General features: G+C 43.1%; 1 protein-coding gene across 4 annotated transcripts in view; it reads left to right on the forward strand.

Moving 5' to 3' along the window:
- The first annotated feature begins 11,021 nt into the window (after positions 1 to 11,021).
- Positions 11,022 to 19,976, forward strand: part of LOC120051839 (neuroligin-1-like) — a 269,903-nt gene continuing 260,948 nt past the window's right edge. Inside the window, exons 1-2 of one of the 4 annotated variants that reach the window (XM_038998722.1) lie at positions 11,022 to 11,529; positions 12,226 to 12,285. In XM_038998722.1, the coding sequence (XP_038854650.1) occupies positions 11,022 to 11,529; positions 12,226 to 12,285 (568 nt within the window). The remainder of the gene's footprint in view (positions 11,530 to 12,225; positions 12,286 to 19,976) is intronic. The other 3 variants (XM_038998723.1, XM_038998724.1, XM_038998725.1) reach the window with 3 other exon arrangements.

The following is a 19,976-nucleotide window of genomic DNA, read 5'->3' on the forward strand; positions in this document are numbered from 1 at the left end:
TGCGTGTACCCAGTGGAGGGACGTTGGAGCAACCCATCTAGTATACAGAGTCACAGAGCTCTCCTGTGGCACCTGACCAACCCTCTGGTCTGATGACTCAGGTTCTCACCTCAGAGGGCACCCAGTCCTTTCACACTTGTTCTGTCCATTTCCTGGGGAAACAAAAACAAAACACATGAAAAGTGGAGCACACAGTACGTGCCAGAAAAAGCAAGACAAAGGTAAACAGCCGTAACGGACTTTTCTCTGTGTTCCTGTGATGAGGGCAGTTTGTGCTTGCTGCTCACCCCCTCCCAACTAGGGTCCTGTGGCAGGGTCAAAACTCCACTTCCCACCTCTCCACATCTGCTGGAGTGAAAGGACCTCTCAGTCAATCGATCAGAGTCCTGCTGCTCTAAAGGTGAGAGAGAGCTGGGCCACAGAAGCGCTCACACATTCCAATTCAGCCCACTTAGGCTCTGTGTTTGCACATAGACACCTGTCCTTCCTCTCAGGAGGGTGGCTTTTAAAGCCAGAGCAAAGTGAAAAAATAATGGATTCATATACTGTCGAGAATAAACAGCTCAAACGCCCCACTGAAAAGAATGGCGTTGAAATGTATAGCGGCCGTTGTACAATTCTCTGACCAATTCTGCTATTTTGTGTGTCTTTTTGCGCTGATCTTAGCTTTTTGGTACATAATGTTTCCGCCATCGTTTCCTAGGATCGAAAATAGCTTTTGGACATCGGAACGGCAATCACTAACCTCGATTTCAATGAAAATGTCTACTTCAGTGAGTCGGAGGCGCAGGACATACTGCTCACCCCGGACCAGGCCCTTATCCTCGAAACTCGGAAGAGAAAGAGACAGCGATTTAGAGGCCGGCATGCGGGCACCCTGATGAAACTACAGTGGCAAGGAAGTAAACCGCCTCTACCCTTTTTTGTATTGGTGAATGTACAATCACTGGAGAACAAACTGTATGAGCTCCGTTCGAGACTGTCCTATCAATGGAACCTGAAGAACTGTAATATCCTATGTTTGTCGGAAACTTGGCTAAACAAGGACATGGATAATATTCTAGCTGGTTTTTCTATACATTGGCAGGACAAAATGGGAGCGTCGGGTAAGCTCAAGGGGGGTGTGTGTCTCTTTGTTAATAACAGCTGATGCGTGATCTCTAATATTAATTTGTTGGATGCATTTGCTGTTTTTTTTGGTTGTGTTTCAGATTACTTTGTGCCCAATAGAAATGAATGGTAAATAATGTAAATTAATTTGGATGCTACCATGATTACGGATAATCCTACATTAATTGAGAATAATGATGAGTGAGAAAGTTACAGACTCACAAATATCATTATCTACTATTCATTCAGGATTGTCCGTAATCATGGTAGCATCCACATTAATGTAGAAGTGTTGAGACACATATTCTATTCTTATTTACAATAAAAGTGACTCCAAAATGACACAATGCATTCTTTGCCATTAATTTCTACTGGGCACAAAATAATCTAAAACACAAGTTTGTAGAGTCACAAGCTTGATGTGGCCATTGCGTGCTATGAATATGGGACCAAATACTTAACTTTTTACTACTTAAATGTACATAAGTGAATTTGTCCCAATACTTTGGCCCCCTAAAACGGAGGGACTATGTACAAAAAGTGCTGTAATTTCTAAACGGTTCACCCGATATGGATGAAAATACCCCCAAATTAAAGCTGACAGTCGTCATGTTCATTGCATCGTTTTAAATTCCAAAGTTATCGTTACTCATTGTGTATCTATTATTACGTGTTTTCCTTTTCCATAATTTCTCTAGTTTCTTTCTCTCTGCATTGTTGGGAAGGGCCCTTAAGTAAGCATTTCACTGTTAGTCCACACCTGTTGTTTACGAAGCTAGCACAGACTGGAATATGTTCCAGGACTCATCCAATGGCATTGAGGAGTTTAACCACATCAGTCACCAACGTCGTCCCCACAGTGACAGTACGTTTTGACCACAGTGAAGTGGTTTTGACCACTTGGACAAAAGGAACACCTACATGATAATGCTGTTCAACACCATAGTGCCCTCCAAGCTCATCACTAAGCTAAGGACCCTGGGACTGAACTTCCTTTGCAACCGGATCCTGGACTTCCTGACAGGGGTGAGGGTAGGCAACAACACCCGCCACGCTGACCCTCAATAAGGGGACCCTCAGGAGTGCTTTTGTCCTTTCCTGTACTCCCTGTTCACCCACAACCGCGCACGACTCCCAACACCATCATTACATTTGCCGATAACACAACAGCCGCAGGCCGAGCCTATAGGGAGGACGATGACGACGATGAGCCTATAGAGAGGAGGTCAGAGACCTGACAGTGTGGTGCCAGACCAACATCCTCTCCCTCAATGTTAACAAGACAAAGGAGCTGATCGTGGACTCCAGGAAATGGAGGGCCGAGCACTCTCCCATTCACATCAACAGGGCTGTAATGGATCGGGTCGAGAGCTTCCAGTTCCTCAGTGTCCACATCACTAAGGATATATCATTGTCCAAACATACCAACACAGTCGCGAAGGGGGCACAATAATGCCTCTTCCCTCTCAGGAGGCTGAAAAGATTTGGCATGGCTGGAGTGGTGTAAAGCTCACTGGCCCCTTAGTTCCAGTGAAGGGAAATCTTTCCGCTAACTTTGTGGCAAGAGTTTGGGGGAAGGCCCTTTCCTGTTTCAGCATGACAATGCCCCCATGCACAAAGCAAGGTCCAAACAGAAATCGATAAGTGTGGAAGAACTTGACTGGCCTGCACAGAGCCCTGACCTCAACCCAATCAAACACCTTTGGGATGAATTGGAACTCCGACTGCGAGCCAGGCCTAATCGCCCAACATCAGTGCCCGACCTCACTAATGCTCTTGTGGTTGAATGGAAGCAAGTCACCACAGCAATGTTTCAACATCTAGTGGAATGCTTCCCAGAAGAGTGGAGGCTGTTATAGCAGCAAACAGGGGACCAACTCCATATTAATGCCCATGATTTTGGAATGAGATGTTCGACAAGCATTTGTCCCACATACTTTTGGTAATGTATTGTAGTTAGTCAAATAGCTACCCGTACTATCTGCATTGAGCCTTTTTGCACAAACTTTTTTGACTCATCACATATGCTGCTGCTATTGTTCATTATCTGTCACTTTAATCCTAGTTGTACATACAGTGAACTCCAAAAGTATTGGGACAGTAACACATTTATGGCAGAGGGTAGTGTATGTGGCCCAGTACATCACTGGGGCTGAGCTTCCTGCCATCCAGGACCACCAACAACAAAATTCACTCTCCCAATACATTTGGAGCTTACTGTATCTACCTCAAGTACCTTTTACCCCTGCACATCGACTCGGCACTGGTCCCCCTTGTATATAGCCAAGTTATTGTTACTCATTTTGTATCTATTATTACGTGTTTTCCATAATTTCTCTATTTTCTTTCTCTCTGGAAGTAAACATTTCACTGTTAGTCCACACCTGCTTTTTTACGAAGCATGTGACTAATACATTTTGATTTGATATGATTTGATTGAAGTTTTGCCTCGTTTATATCTCTTAAAGAAAGTTTTGCCCTCTATTTTTGCCCATTAAGAAACCAAACCCAAGTTTGAGTCCCACCAGGGGAAACTAGTAGAGAGCAGGTTCTGTGTTTACTCTCCCCAGCTCACAGGCTTGGCCCTTGAGGGCATCCAAGTCCCCTATGAGATTTGCGGTAAGTAACTAATTATTGCTTTTGATGTAAACCAATTTGAGGAGGACCCCTGGATCCTAGGGGTGGGCTAAAGTGGAGCCGTAAGATCTGTCTGCCCCAGGAGAGCAGAGCTGGGGAGAGCCCGCTCCATTTGCATTACGGTAAAATCTAATCTAATAGTGGAGTTTATCATTTTTCTAAATGTATGATAATGACTTTCCCAAATACACTCCTGATCAGGCCTGGTCTCTGTGCCCTGAAGTGAGAGAGTGGGAGGTAGTGTTTCTCACGGAGCATAGGGACTCTCGGAGAGCAGCCAGGAAGCTTTTCCCTATTTTTTTTTCACGCCAAACTGGTGCTTCAGCTGTGACCCCTGGCAAGAAGACACAAAGATGGCAGCCAGGTGAACCAAGTGGAGGGGAAAAACAGATGCCCTCCCACACAACCATTCAGCCATGCTGCATAAATGTGGGGAAATAATGAAAACTAAATACAGTCAGGCTCTAACAAGGGCTGTGATCAGCATCACAATGCTGATCACAGCCCCTGCCAATGCCACCCCTACTTGCTTCCTGCCCCTGTCTTTCTCAATTGATTGTGTTATCAATGTTTATTCAACCTGTATTCCCTTTTCTTGCATTGTTTTGTTGGGCTGTTCTTGCAATATTTTGTTGACACACGTGAAATGCACTTAACAAATAAACTTGATTTGATTTGAGATAATTGACCTGATAAGCTAAGTAGAAGCACACATGGAGCTGTCCAGTTATGATGCTCTTCAGCCTCCTGGTAGACAGTGTAACGTGGGGATGTGAGACCAGAGGAGGTGGTTTCCTTGAGGGGGCCAATGAAGGGTAAGGGGGTAGTGTAGTGGGTAGTGTATGTAGGCTGTAGTGTGCAGTGTGATGCAGGACTTGGCTGGGGCCGCTGCAGACGCTGGGAGTAGAGCAGGATGAATAATGCACAGCCACGTCACCCCTGTCGTCATGCACCTCAGTGCTCCGCCACGGGCTAAAGGCATGTGCTATGTGTGTGCGTGTAGTTTTTGTGCAGTGTGTGTGTGTGTGTGTGTGTGTGTGTGTGTGTCTGTGTGTGTGCAGGGTGAAGCGCTCATAGCTTGCCGTTACAGTTTAACTCCTCCATGTTCCCAGCTCCAGAGCACTGAGAGTTGATGTGACATGACAGCACACGAGAACCTGCTAGAGTCAGAGGGACTTAAGCAGTAAATTGGGATTTGTTAACTGTCATTAGCCATAATTTAGATGGTAGCAATGGTCTAAAACCTAAATGGTGGATACTACTACTATTATGATACTACTGCTACCGCTTCTACCATTTGTAATGGATGATAGCATTGGTGTAAGCATTCTATAATTTTTTGTTAGTAACACAAATATTGGTGCCGGTAATTTGTAATATGATCAGAATTGTTTCTTCATCATCATTTCCTTCTGCATTTAGATTGCAGATTTCTTCTTATTCATGCGTGAATACCAGACAGTCTTTAATAACCCAAGCCTTGGGATTTCCCCCAGCTTGGAGACAGGCCCCAGTAGAGCTGCTGCAGTCAAGTCTAGTTACCATTTACCTCACAATGTGACTGACATATTTTACTAAAGGGTGGTGATACAATGGGCATTGTCTCAAACGGCGCTCGATTTTTGATGAGCGCCAAGGAGAACTCAGACTTGTGTTCTTAAATCACAGCAACGTCCCACTGTCACACCACAAAGTCCACAAATCACAGCAGGCGGACCTGCTGGCTAATCATATCCACTGAAATAGTCATAAGCAGCTGACTACAAATTCCCCAAAAGCCTTACTGGAGGTGAAATGAGATCATTAATGTCAGCGGTAGCTCGCATGGAAGTAAACCACACAGTGATGGAAGGTTTAGTCTGTTGACTGACTGCCGGCATAACTCTACTTTGTGCCCATATGTTCTCTACTTTTGACAGCTTGGGCTGAAATAATAGGCCGTTTGTTTTCCAGAGTACACCTCTATATAATCGGGGACCTTCCAATGGCTCCTATTTGGGAAATGTGCTGAACCTCATTAAACGCTCTTCCTCTACCATCGTCTCTCAGTCTATGTATATCCATGCCTTATCTGTGGTATTTTGCCACCCTGTAGACCCATCAGTAAATTAATAGGGTAATAAATAATGTGGTGATGACATATTGTGATGCATCAGGTATATATTGTCTATAACTGAAGAAAAAAAAGCATAGTTCTGCATAGTATTAAGTCATAACATTGCTTCCCATTGCAATGCATCCTATTTCAGCATTGAAACTTGGCTGCAGGGTCCCTGAGTGGGTTAGTGATTTGACTCACACTGGGACAAGTCCCTGCGGGGGATCTGCATGACGGATGCCTTGCCATAAACTCTGGGAAAGAAACAACAAATAAACATGAAAAAAACTTAGTTGGAAAAACAGGATGATAAATGAGTGACTCCACATGCAAAATACATGGCAAGGCTGATTTCATAGATCACCTCTTTCTGCTTGATCTGCTGAGCTTATTATGGTAGGGTTCTTAAGCAGGGGATTTTCAAAGGCTTTGTTAAATGGATATCCTGGCCACGTGTGAAATGTGTTCTCAACACCTGGAAGAGTTTAATCACATACAGAAAGCATGGAAATTGGAGGCAAAGTTGCGACCATTTTCTGTTCCCATTTTTAGGAAAAGGTAGGACAATGGATTGAGAATGAATTGTCTCGAAGGAAAACATGCAAATACAGTGTAGTATTGGATTGTATTTTTGTTTCACTTGATTGAAATTGCATCAGGGTGACACTTCTGTTATGCTGTAGGTATGAGAAAGATATTACAGGGTGTTAAGGTAGCTACTGCAGGTTTTTATCCAGTGGTATGTGTATATTACATTACCACCCCAGAGAGATTTAGCTTTGGGAGAGACCTCACTAAACTCCTCTCAGCATAGGCCTGTTTGAGTTAGATTGTTGTAGAGATTAAAGGCCACAATCATATCTCATCCTCTGTGCACACTCATTCACTTAATCTCCCTCACACCGCTCACACCGTGCAGCACAATAATGTTACCAAATCCTGTTTTGCTCTGACCAGCCAGCAATCATCGCTCGAGCCAAACCTAGCCCCTCCTGGACTCTGAAAAAAAGAGTTCAGATTAGAGCCAACGCCTTGGATTTTATTTGCCTGTCTGCAGTCTAAATATTTGGCTGGTGTGTCAGAGATGACAAGGCTTGTGGCGAGGCTCATGTGCAGTTTTTCTTAGTCGCCCCATTGTAAAAACCTCACAGTAGTTTTATAGTCTCATTAACAATACAGTACACAATCAATGCTGGAGGTTTTTCATTTCATTCTGTTTATCTGTTTGCCTAATTATTCCAGAACGCAGAGTGCTTTGCATTTGTTTGCATGCATATCATTTGTACGCCTCTGTCAATAGATGTGATTTGTTTTAAAAGATGGTTTTGTTGCGAGGGTTGAAGTGAGAGTGATGCCAATAATTAATATGTTTGGCTATAGACAAAATAGAAATGACTGCAAATATTACCATTGGGCACACAAGGACATCTAATCTGTCGTGACTGGGATGGTTTGAAACTCAGAGGACTGCCAAACTCCTCCAACGCAGAGCTTTTAATTTATATTTAGTATGGGATATATATAGTTCTGTTCCAAACCCTGTATACGCACGCACGCACGCACGCACGCACGCACGCACGCACGCACGCACGCACGCACACACGCACACACGCACACACGCACACACACTAGTTTACTTAGGTCTACAGGAGGACCAATAAACCATTGGGTCTGCTTAAGCAACCTAAGTGCTTCTTTCAACATGTCCACAGCTACAGCTCCTATACAAAAATGCATGTGCTTAGTGTCTTAGGATTGTTAGGATCACTTCATCTCCTCGTGGTGTCAACCTACTTCACCCCTGTGCCACTCATTTAAAAGTCACATAGTACACGATTACTACACTAGTCTCCACTCCGGATGCTGATGTCTCTATGTCTTGGTCTGTCTCTCAATGATGTGCCTGTTCTGCTTCTGTCTGTGACTCTGTGAATCTGTGTCTATGGGTCTGTGTGTGGCGGACCCGGTACAGTAATATTGAGGACAAGCGTCCCATTGTGGGAGGACATAAACCTGCTTTGTGTTGCGCTTGGAGATCTGGCGCAGGGTTCATGTGCTGGACCAAATGAATGGCTGATCTGAATCCGCCTTACACTGGCTTCCCTGGGAGAAAAAGAGAGATAGAGAGGGAGAGCCAGTCTCTTCTAGTTATAAACCAATCTCCCATTCCTCCTTGTTTTCTATAGAGGAGGATACAAATATACGTAGTTACAGTTGAAGTCGGAAGTTTACATACACCTTAGCCAAATATATTTAAACTCAGTTTTTCACAATTCCTGACATTTAATTCTAGTAAAAATTCCCTGTCTTAGGTCAGTTAGGATCACCACTTTATTTTAAGAATGTGAAATGTCAGAATAATAGTAGAGAGAATGATTTATTTAATCTTTTATTTCTTTCATCACATTCCCAGAAGTTTACATACACTCAATTAGTATTTAGTAGCATTCCCTTTAAGTTGTTTAACTTGGGTCAAATGTTCTGGGTAGCCTTCCACAGGCTTCCCACAATAAGTTGGGTGAATTTTGGCCCATTCCTCCTGACAGAGCTTGTGTAACTGAGTCATGTTTGTAGGCCTCCTTGCTCGCACACACTTTTTCAGTTCTGCCCACAAATGTTCTATAGGATTGAGGTTAGTGCTTTGTAATGGCCACTCCAATACCTTGACTTTGTTGTCCTTAAGCCATTTTGCCACAACTTTGGAAGTATGCTTGGGGTCATTGTCCATTTGGAAGACCCATTTGCGACCAAGCTTTAACTTCCTGACTGATGTCTTGAGATGTTGCTTCAATATATCCACATCATTTTCCTACCTCATGATGCCATCTATTTTGTGAAGTGCACCAGTCCCTCCTGCAGCAAAGTACCCCCACAACATGATGCTGCCACACCCGTGCTTTAAGGTTAGGATGGTGTTCTTCGGCTTGCAAGCCTCCCCTTTTTTCCTCCAAACATAACGATGGTTATTATGGCCAAACAGTTCTATTTTTGTTTTATCAGACCAGAGGTTATTTCTCCAAAAAGTATGTGCAGTTGCAAACTGTAGTCTGGCTTTTTTTATGGCGGTTTTGGAGCAGTGGCTTCTTCTTTGCTGAGCGGCCTTTCAGGTTATGTCGATATAGAACTCGTTTTACTGTGGATATAGATACTTTTGTACCTGTTTCCTCCAGCATCTTCACAAGGTCCTTTGCTGTTGTTCTGGGATTGATTTGCACTTCTCGCAGCAAAGTACGTTCATCTCTAGGAGACAGAGATGTGTCTCCTTCCTGAGCGGTATGACGGCTGCGTGGTCCCATGGTGTTTATACTTGCGTACTATTGTTTGTACAGGTCTACAATTTTTCTTTCTGAGGTTTTGGCTGATTTATTTGATTTTCCCATGATGTCAATAAAAGATGCACTGAGTTTGAAGGTAGGCCTTGAAATACATCTACAGGTACACCTCCAATTGATTCAAATGATGTCAATTAGCCTATCAGAAGCTTCTAAAGCCATGATATCATTTTCTGGAATTTTCCAAGCTGTTTAAAAGCACAGTCAACTTAGTGTATATAAACTTCTGACCCACTGGAATTGTGATACAGTGAATTATAAGTGAAATAATCTGTCTGTAAACAATTGTTGGAAAAATTACTTGTGTCATTCACAAAGTAGATACCCTAACCGATTTGCCAAAACTATAGTTTGTTAAACAAGAAATGTGTGGAGTGGTTGAAAACGTGTTTTAATGACTCCAACCTAAGTGTATGTAAACTTCCCACTTCAACTGTACATGTTTTATGTACCGTACTGTATGGTTGAAAAGTCTCTCCTCAATCAATTTGGAAGTAGTCAGTTAAAGGGGCAATCTGCAGTTGCTACATCCATTTTTGGACTTATAAATTAACGATAAATACCCATTGATTCTTGGAGCATATAAGAGTATTTCAACTGTTGTACCCCATCAGAACAAAAAATATTAGCTTGTTTTACTCCAGTGTTTGTAAACAAAGTAAATGTAAACAATCACTGTACTGTATAGCATGGATCAACAACTATATTCAGCCGTGGCCTGAAACTTGTCTTGAGCGGATGGTCAGGGAGCTGGAACATAATTACAAATAATTTGAATGCAAATTAACCGCAAGAAGCCCCAACAAATATAATTTTTGACTAAAACATAATCATTTCAAACCTTGCTTACATTTGTAAACAATCACATATAACTCACTAGTGTGCGTGGGAATACTTTGGAACAGATATCCAACATTAAAATCACTTGGAGCTGATTTGCTGGTGTTTTTACAGTTTTATGTCCAACAACAACAACAAAATATATATATTTTACCTCAAAGCTCGGCTTTCAGCTTTATTTGTTATTCATCTGAGCATATTTCCTTCATTATCATCTCTCCTTGTTTAAAGTGTGCTCTAGTTATATGAATGTGGATGCTCAATTTTTTTCTGTTTCCATAGAAATACTGTCAAAAACTGAATAGTGTATTTTTGTCCCCCACCATGTGTCTGCTCCTGCTCTGGCTGAGAAGTGTCTATGAGATGTGTCATTACATTATAAACAAATAGGATTTCTTTCTCTCTATGAAACATGATCTTCTTAATTCTCCCTCCCAGGTCTGGAGGAGGAGGAGGGATCCCATAACTAGTACAGTACCTAGTCACTCAGTCAGTCTGCTTGCACATGATTGATGAAGTGTCACTAGGCAGACTGTGATTGCCCTGTGCTCTGCTTGATGGGAACATCCAGATTGTAACAGCCAATAAAGCCCTGCTCTGTTCATATTTCTTCCCTTCACCTTAGCACTAATGAATTATTTTTTATTTCCTGCAGGATATAGACCTACGCACTGACTGGAGTTGATTTATCTGTGGAAGACCTGCTGCAAATGGCTGCCCTGCCTGTGTCGCCAGGATGGAAAACAGGATTGTCAATAGGATGCGGCCTGAAAAATATCGGCAAGTGAAGATGTCGCCTCCGCCAGTGTGAAATCAATGGGGAGTACTTGCCATGCGAAGAGCCTTTGAAAGTTTTGACAGCAGCGTGTTTGGGAGGCCTGATACTTTGCCTTTGATTGCACCCCTTCCTGTGAGTGGATCTAAAGTGGATTGTTGCTGCTAGCGCTGTGGTGTGATTAGCCCCTTTAGTGTGTGTGTGTGTCTACTGGTGTGGCAGAGGGAGCATGCCCCTGCAGAGACCTGGCTGTCTGAAGCTGTACCCTGCCTGGAGGGCCATGCAGCCCCGGCTGGGCGTAGGCCTGGGTCTGGGCCTGGACCTCACCTTCCTGCTGTGGATACTGAGCCTAGCACAGCAGGCCCTGGTCACGGCCTCTCAGAAACTGGACGAGACGGACCCCGTGGTCACCACAGTCTACGGCAAACTGAGGGGCGTCAAGAAGGAGCTCAACAATGAGATCCTGGGACCCGTCATCCAGTTCCTGGGGGTGCCTTATGCCGCACCTCCCACGGGCGAGAGGCGCTTCCAGCCCCCAGAGCCACCCATCTTTTGGCCGGAGGTCCGCAACGCTACGCAGTTCGCCCCGGTCTGCCCCCAGACCATCGTGGAGGGGCGTCTGCCGGACGTCATGCTGCCTGTGTGGTTTACTAACAACCTGGAGATAGTGTCTTCTTACGTACAGGACCAGAGCGAGGACTGCCTTTTCTTAAACATATATGTTCCCACTGAGGATGGTGAGTTAATAGCCAGACCAAAAGGGAAAACAGACCTAAACCAACAACCTCTTTTAAAATATATTCCTGTCTGTTTGCTGACAACAGAGTGAGAAAAGCATGACCTTTGCATGTTTACGTGCATGACACTGCTTTTATGTATGTGAGTGTGTACGTGTGTGTGCCTAAATGTATGTGTGCCTCTGTATGTGTCTGAGTGTATGTGTGTGTGTATGTCTGTGTGTGCCTCTATGTGTGCACCGCTGTATGTGTGTGTGTGTGTGTGTGTGTGTGTGTGTGTGTGTGTGTGTGTGAGTGTGCGGCTGTTCATCAGTCTCCTGATCCCTCCACACACATGCACATCGTCCTGTCCACCACAGCATGTCCATTCAGGTGAGACTGGTTCCTCCCTTCTTCCTCCTCTTTATCCTCTTCCCCTCTTCCTCCTCCCCCTCCTCCTCACTCCTGACTGACAGCGGCTCATCATCTGTGCAATGTGTGTAGGCACAATGAATAGAGCTCTTTCAGGAAGAAGCTCATGTAAATAATGATTATTGATTGATTCACTGACTGATTGATTCATGAACTAAGCCAATAAGAGCAACTCTCTTTGTTAACTCATTTTTCCTTCGTCTGCACTCAGATAGTGGTGTTGCATGCTCCAACTGTCCTTATCGGAGCTCCATGTTATTTTTTAGTCTTCTATTCATTTTACAGTAAAAAGAATATCGAAGGAATGTGCCAGGAAACCGGGCAAGAAAATATGTAGACAAGGAGGTATGTATGCACTGGAATAAATAACACAGAAAAACAGAGAAGGGCCCCAAAAAAGCCAGCTGCATGGGGCCACAGAGAGAGGAGTCTCTCCTCCCCAGGCAGCACACTACCGAGAGGAGAGGAGATGGAGCACTCTGATTGGCTGCCAGGTCCTAGGTCAGAGAGTCTCCTGTAATTGATGACATGTGTGAGGAGTTAACTGTGGGGAGACGACGTCCACTCTTAAATTAGATGGGCGCACGGTGAACTTGCAGAGTCTAATCTCAATTAAAAGGGATGGTATCCCTGTTCCATTGGCTTGATCTGGCTGTATCGATCATGGCTTCATCAAGATAATGTCTTCTAGGCTCCCTCCCTCCTCCGCACTCCTCCCTCTCTCTCTCCTTCCTTCTCTCCCTCTCTTCTGCTGGCTGGCAGAGTGGCAGTTCATTGTGCCTCTCAGGGCCGGTGACAGTGCCCTTCATAAGGCGTGTGGTGTTAATGCAGCCACTCTGGCAGGCAGGGAGCACTCGTTAAACATCCTCTCTCTGTGTCCTCTCCCTCCTCTCTTCTGAGTGACACACACACAGGGCAGGGCAACCCCTCTCCAACCCTCCTCCCCTTCGTTGATCTAGTCACACATATGGTATTTTTGTAAACATATAGCTCCAATCTCTTTAAGAGGTGTATATACTTAATTTACCCTTACTAACTAATCCTGTCATAACATGCCCCCTCTCTCCCTGTTCCTCCTTGCCTTATCATTTGACCTCCCTTCCTGTCAGTCAGAGCTACCATGTTGACCCCCACCCCCACCCTCCCACTTAACAGAGAAATGAGAGTATGACAGATTTCACATGACCCCCCCCCCCCATATGATACAGCAAGTGCAGGCCACGAAGTGGCTGATAACACCTTTTAATATTTTATCTTTTTAATGCTCACTTTATGATGTAAAAAATTGCAATGAATATGTTACTGTGTTTTGCCACATTGTCTATCCAAGTGTTCTTATTGCCTACAAATACATTTAGACCTCAGTGACATCAGTAATGCAGTAAAGAGTCATGTTTTGTTTCTCTCTTTTGTATGTTTGTTAGTAGGCTATTTATCATAATTCCAGCCCACATTGTTAATAGGATTTCAACTTTACAGATGAGAATTTCTCAGTCACATTGATTGTTACAGAGGAGAGCTAGTTCACCCTCTATATCCTCTGTAATACTGCAGATCTTTTCAGTTATGGTTGGTATTCATTCAATATTCTGTTCCTTTGGGCACATTTGAAGCTGAGTGTTTGGTGGTAATTCAAGTTAAACTGTGATAATGTGGTCCTTCTACATGAGTGCATCTTTTGATCCATTGATATTCAAACATAGAAGATATGCCACTCTGCATGAATGTCTTTGATGTGGCAGTAATTTGCAGCAGCATTTTGACTTAACATAGTGTTATGCAATATTATGATTTGGCAGCTCTCATCTGTCAGAATAGGACATGAACACATACTACCCATCCAGTAAGATATTAGTTAGGTTGTTTTCGGAATTTGCGTCAACATTGAGGGTACACTCTTCGAAAGAAAAGGTGCTATATAGAATTGAAAATAGTTATTTGGTTGTTCCCATAGGAGAACCCTCTTGGTTCCAGGTAAAAGTCTTTTAGGTTCCATACAGAACCGTTTCCACAGAGGGGAACCCTTTTGGAACCCTTTTTCGAAGAGTGTACTACAGAGCTGATTTTGAATGAATCTGTGTAGTTGGGGAAAGTTGGTGAAGCTTAAATGAAGCTCTTTCTGCCAGCTCTACAATCGGTTTGGGCATGGTTTCTATGAGCTGCTGTTCATGTGTTACAATAACACACAGCAGTCCTTGGAAATAATCCTTGATACAGAAAAAGGATCTTTTGTTGCTGAGAATTTTCCTGCAAAGCAGGAAATGCTAACTTCTGCTGCATTTGAGTTTTAAAAAAGCTTCTAAAGTTAGTAACTTCCACATTTAAATTTTAGACTTGATTTGCCCTCGTGAAAAATGTATCAACCCCTACTAAAAATGTCCATTAATTATAATCCACATAATAATTCACATTTCCTGTTGCTGCAGGATTATTTTCCCACTGTAGCAAACTGTCTCAAATTAAGATCCTACATCTGTAGTAGGTCTGCAGTACTCCAAATAACTGAAACCCAGTGTAGTTAGTAGTGTTATGATGATGGCAGTTTTACACATAGGATTGGTCGCTCCAGCGGGGTACATAGTTGCCCTTAGCACTATTTGGTACTTCTCAGTTGACACAGAACCCCCCTCCCCCACCTCCCTCAGTCCTCTTTCCATTTATGAGGCCTCGTCCCAGTTTTGTAATGGTTGAAGGGGGCTCCTGGGGGAGGTGCAGGGCCTCACACGGAGGCAGGAATAGATTTTTACAGCTTCAATACATTTCCAGCATTCTCCCCACTGTGTCTCCGGAGAGAAGCTGTCTGTAAAACCTGGGCTAAATTTCTATCTGTTTTTGAGGTGTGCTGTAACTTTGTTCATGTGGGCTGAAGTATGTGTGGGTGAGTGAATGTGTATGATTGTCGGTTTGTGTGTGTGTGTGTGTGTGTGTGTGTGTGTGTGTGTGTGTGTGTGTGTGTGTGTGTGTGTGTGTGTGTGTGTGTGTGTGTGTGTGTGTGTGTGTGTGTGTGTGGTTGGACATATTGGTGTTACCATGCATTTCAGCCTTTCTCTGTAAGAGAGAGAGAAAGCACCAGACTTGTGTGTATGTGTTTGTGCAGGACGTGGGTGTGCATGTGTAGACTTTTCTGAACACTTACAAACTGCCTTGCTCTCTCTCAGGAAATCAGGGATGAATTATTCTAGTGGCGATTGTAAAAATCACCTGTAGTTTGTGCTAAGTGTATTACATTTTAACAGAAATGTACAATGGTGGGCTCAGCATTTTGAAATGCAGCTTGCAGAATAAAAATCAGGCTGTGAGTGAAGGAATTATAGCTTGGTAGAGTGTGGAAAGACCCTATATGTTATTCATGTTGGATTGGAGTCTCTCGGAGGACTGCCGGGTATGATGTGTGTGCACATGGACTGCCGGGTATGATGTGTGTGCACATGGACTGCCGGGTATGATGTGTGTGCACATGGACTGCAGGGTATGATGTGTGTGCACATGGACTGCCGGGTATGATGTGTGTGCACATGGACTGCAGGGTATGATGTGTGTACACATGGTTTTATTACATTTACATATAAGTCATTTAGCAGACGCTCTTATCCAGAGCGACTTACAAATTGGAAAGTTCATACATATTCATCCTGGTCCCCCAGTGGGAAATGAACCCACAACCCTGGCGTTGCAAGCGCCATGCTCTACCAACTGAGCCATACGGGACCCAACTTTTATCCGCTGTGGTGTGTTATAAGTATGTGAGTCGTGGGGACTGCTCTGTAGATTTAACAAGGTGCCTCCAGACAATCTTTGTGGGAAATCGAATCCGTTAATTTTCAATTGATCGATCGTGATTTCAATACTGAGAGGCACTTTTCAATCTGAAAAAGTAATATCTCACTTGGTTCTGAAGGCTCCATGCTCTCTCCCTGAGTTTCCATCAACTGAGGTATGAAAATGTTGATTGGAAATTCTCTCCTGCTCTTTTATGCTGCAGCAGGAAGAATGGTGGCTGAACATGTACTATTGTTGTAAGGCTGAGAGCTGCTAGGTACAGATGGTATTCCAAGGTGCCAGTGTTGATAACTACGAATGACAACTGTATTATGAGAAATATAGATGAGTATCTTATGTTTTGAATCTTTAATAAAGGGCATTAAACTGGAGTAAATAGGTTAGACTCATTATACAGCTCCTCATGTAGTAGAGAAACAATGGAAAACAACAAACCTAATATTGCTTTCTGTACTGTTCATTTCTCAGAAATTATATTTTGCTGCAGTATGAAATGAATTGCAAGCTCTCCTGCATTTCAAATATGCTGTTGGAACAACACATATTGCTGCCGAGAAGTAACAGCTTTTTGCTGTAGTTTCAATTTCATATTTGCAGCCATTCTTTATGGGCATTTCCAAAAATGTCCTTACACTATGTAATGCATGAGGCCATTTGTTACAGTGATGATGGAGAACATTCAACAATCACATTGCAGTGAGTAGAGAGGGAAATGTTTGTTTTCCTTCTAGCAAGCAGTGTCAATAGTTATAGTGTTGATGCACAGACACGAAAGCACTGAATGCAAACCCTTGCACTTTTACACATGCTAACATGTTCAGAGCAGTAGGCTTTGATTCTGTCACTTTATTTTTTGTGATCTCATGGCCTATTCCTTGGAATTCAGAGCAGGGTTGAATAGAGGCTCTTTAAGAAAACACAGGCCCGGATGTGCAATGCTGCAGTGAAGGAGAGAGAGAGAGAGAGAGAGAGAGAAAGAAAGAGAGAGCCAGTGGGTGATATAATGTTTGGACCGACTTGGTCGGTGGCAGCTGTGATAAATTCTGAAATGCCAATTCACTGCGGCCCATTTTAAAGGGCCAGGCCACACTTTAGTTCAGAGCTGCTGTGTGCCTTATTTGACCCTTTATTTAACAACATTGGGAAGCTGTTGAACATCTTCCTTGACTTACAATCCACTAATTGCCAAAGGACATGTCCGCTTTGTGTCAGAAGACGGGGAGGTGTCACTCAAGCAGAATGGCAACCTATGATGAAACCTTTTGAACTTGATTTCAAGATAATACAGGATTGAAAAGCGGCTTGTTTGTTGGTTCCATGACTGATAAAACCCCACAGGGAACCTTTTACTTAATTAATAGGCTTTATAGAGGCCTTGAATTATGGATACCTGGGATTGTATACTAAGGATACCTTGTACTCTACCTGAGGAGAAACACCAGAGGAGATGTGTTTTTTCTATTTGCACTATAGCCCAGAAATGTGTCACTATACATTAACCAATTGCCATTGATAGTTGTACATCAGTTTGAACACATGTAATAGCTGTCAGGATGACAGTCCACAGCATCAGGCTTTTTTCTGGCTACCAACTGTACACCCATTCTTGTGATGAGGGAGTATGACATTTGGTTTTAGCCGACTGCCAAGTCACTTTAATTACAGTTTACTCTAAATTGGGGAGCGTTGGATGAAACAGACTGCATGCTGCACTTGGGGGAGGGGGGAGACAGAGAGAAGGTTTGAGTGACAAGCTGTTGCAGATGGCCACCGTGCAGGAGAATCGAAATAAATGCAGGTTTCACCTTGACTTGACAATGGAAACAGAACATCTGACCCAGAGTGTGTTAATCACTGGGCTCTAATTTTACCTCCCAGCTGCTACATCTAGTATTCAACTCATCCTACAGTCTTTCTGTTTACTGTAGTCACGCATGAGCAGGAGAAAAGTCATCGGCACACCCATAAACATTTGTAATATTTATGGCCCCCTAACAATTATGTTTAAATTACAGAGAGGTTAGTGCTGGAATAAAAAGTAATAAGATGTAATTTGCACATACAGTCTACCATAAATTATTAGCCAGGAGCCACGTTCTACTGAGGTGCTCCATACCAGAGGGTGTCATTAATAAATGTTTAACCCCAGTAGTTGTCGAGGCGGCTTTGAGATGCCTATTAAAAAGAAGTCCATGGGGATTTGAAATAATTAAGTACTGTCACCCTGTGTCCACCTGTTTTAATGTTTAATTTCAAACCAAAGTCAGGACTGGTCAAGAATGGTACAGGGGGACTTGAATGCGTCGGAGACCAAGCCACAAATGACCCAGCTCCCAGGTCTCCCATGCTCCCACTCTCCACCCAACATTTCATTATTGACCTGGAGTTAAAGCCAGTAATTAGTTTCACCAATCCGCGGAAGTGTGACTTATTGGAATTTAAGTCTTCTGCCAGTCAAAGGGATAGCAGATCACTTTCTCCCCTGCCTCGCCATCTCTTACACACTCATATACAGTACACACACACACACCAATACACCCTGAAGTGTCCAGATACAGTCCACCACAGCAAAATCAATGGTCCTCTTTATCTGCTGTCACTGCCAAGGCTGCAATAGACACCTCAGTGCCTCTAATTAGATGAGAGCTGTCAATAACTCATCACTCCCGTCATTAAGCATATTGGAAACCAGGAAATGGGCCACAGTCATTTTTTCCCCCACTGGTTCAGCGACTTGCCACATTGTCCGTCCCCTGACGGTGACAGTGCGCATTGTTGTTATACCAGGGGTCATTTAATCACAGAGAGTTCATAATGTGTGCACGCAGGTGGAAATGTAACATGTACTCTGGCAGATGGCTTCTCCACTGATCTTGCAGCCAAGCGAAAGGTAAAGGCAAAGGTGATGAATAACGCAGGGGTGGAGGAGTACATTGAGACGATCAGTAAACAGGCAGACTTGGAGAAATCAGCCAAAGTCTTAAGGTCCACAAGCAGTTGAAACTATGAGGAGTTCACCTTGAATAATAATGACCGGGCAGAACCATCAATCCCTGTGGCAGTCGGGCAGTGGCAGAGAGGGAGAGAGGGAGGTAGGGGGAGCTTCAGTATCAGATCGCTGTTATTATTCTGTGTCAACTGTGCAGTCTGCTTACAGCAGAATTGTACGTGGACACAATAGACAATTTAAAGCAAAAAATAACAACCAAGATGTCTTATAAGTAAGCAAAAGTAAATCCAGGGCAGAGTATTTGTATCCACTTCTTTTCAATAGAGATATTTAATGAGGACACTGTACAAGTCAAATCCCCTCCATCTTCTGTTTTAAAATTGAACAACAGGAATGGCGGCATACTCCAACATTAGATATACCTTCATGCCTTTCAGCCTATATGTTTGTCAATAAAGGATCCAAAGAGATTCACCCATGATGAAAGTAGGCGTTTGAAGTCACTAGAGAGAGTTCTTGATAGATTGGAGCTGCTGGACCCGCTGGCAAAGAAACAGTTTCTCCATTAATATTCATTCAACAAGTAGACAATCTTATCAAAAAGGGGCAGAGGGGAAAAAAACATAAATGTGTATGATTTTAGAGTTTGGCAAATCAAAATATCCAATAATTAGTACATGACAATGCATGAAACCAAAACAATGACAGATCTATAAAACTTGAAAATATTAAAATATATACATATGCATTCGGGAAAGTATTCAGACCCATTGACTTTTTCCAGATTTTGTTACGTTACAGCCTTATTCTAAAATGGATTTAAAAAATACACAATTCCTCATAAATCTACACACAATACCCCATACTGACAAAGCAAAAACAGGTTGAAATTTTTAGAACACCTACTCATTCAAGGGTTTTTCTTTATTTGTACTATTTTCTACATTGTAGAATAATAGTGAAGACATCAAAACTATGAAATAACACATGTAGTAACCAAAAAAGTGTTAAACAAATCAAAATATATTTTATACTTGAGATTCTTCAAAGTAGCCACCCTTTGCCTTGATGACAGCTTTGCACATTCTTGGCATTCTACTCAACCAGATTCATGTGGAATGCTTTTCCAACAGTCCTGAAGGAGTTCCCACATATAATGAGCACTTGTTCACTGCTTTTCCTTCACTCTGCAGTCCAACTCATCCCAAACCATCTCAACTGGGTTGAGTTCGGGTTATTGTGGAGGCCAGGTCAACAGGACAATGACCCAAAACACACCTTCAGGCTGTGTAAGGGCTATTTGACG

Source organism: Salvelinus namaycush, chromosome 8 (genome assembly GCF_016432855.1).
Source record: "Salvelinus namaycush isolate Seneca chromosome 8, SaNama_1.0, whole genome shotgun sequence".
NCBI classification, from domain to species: Eukaryota; Metazoa; Chordata; class Actinopteri; order Salmoniformes; family Salmonidae; genus Salvelinus; species Salvelinus namaycush.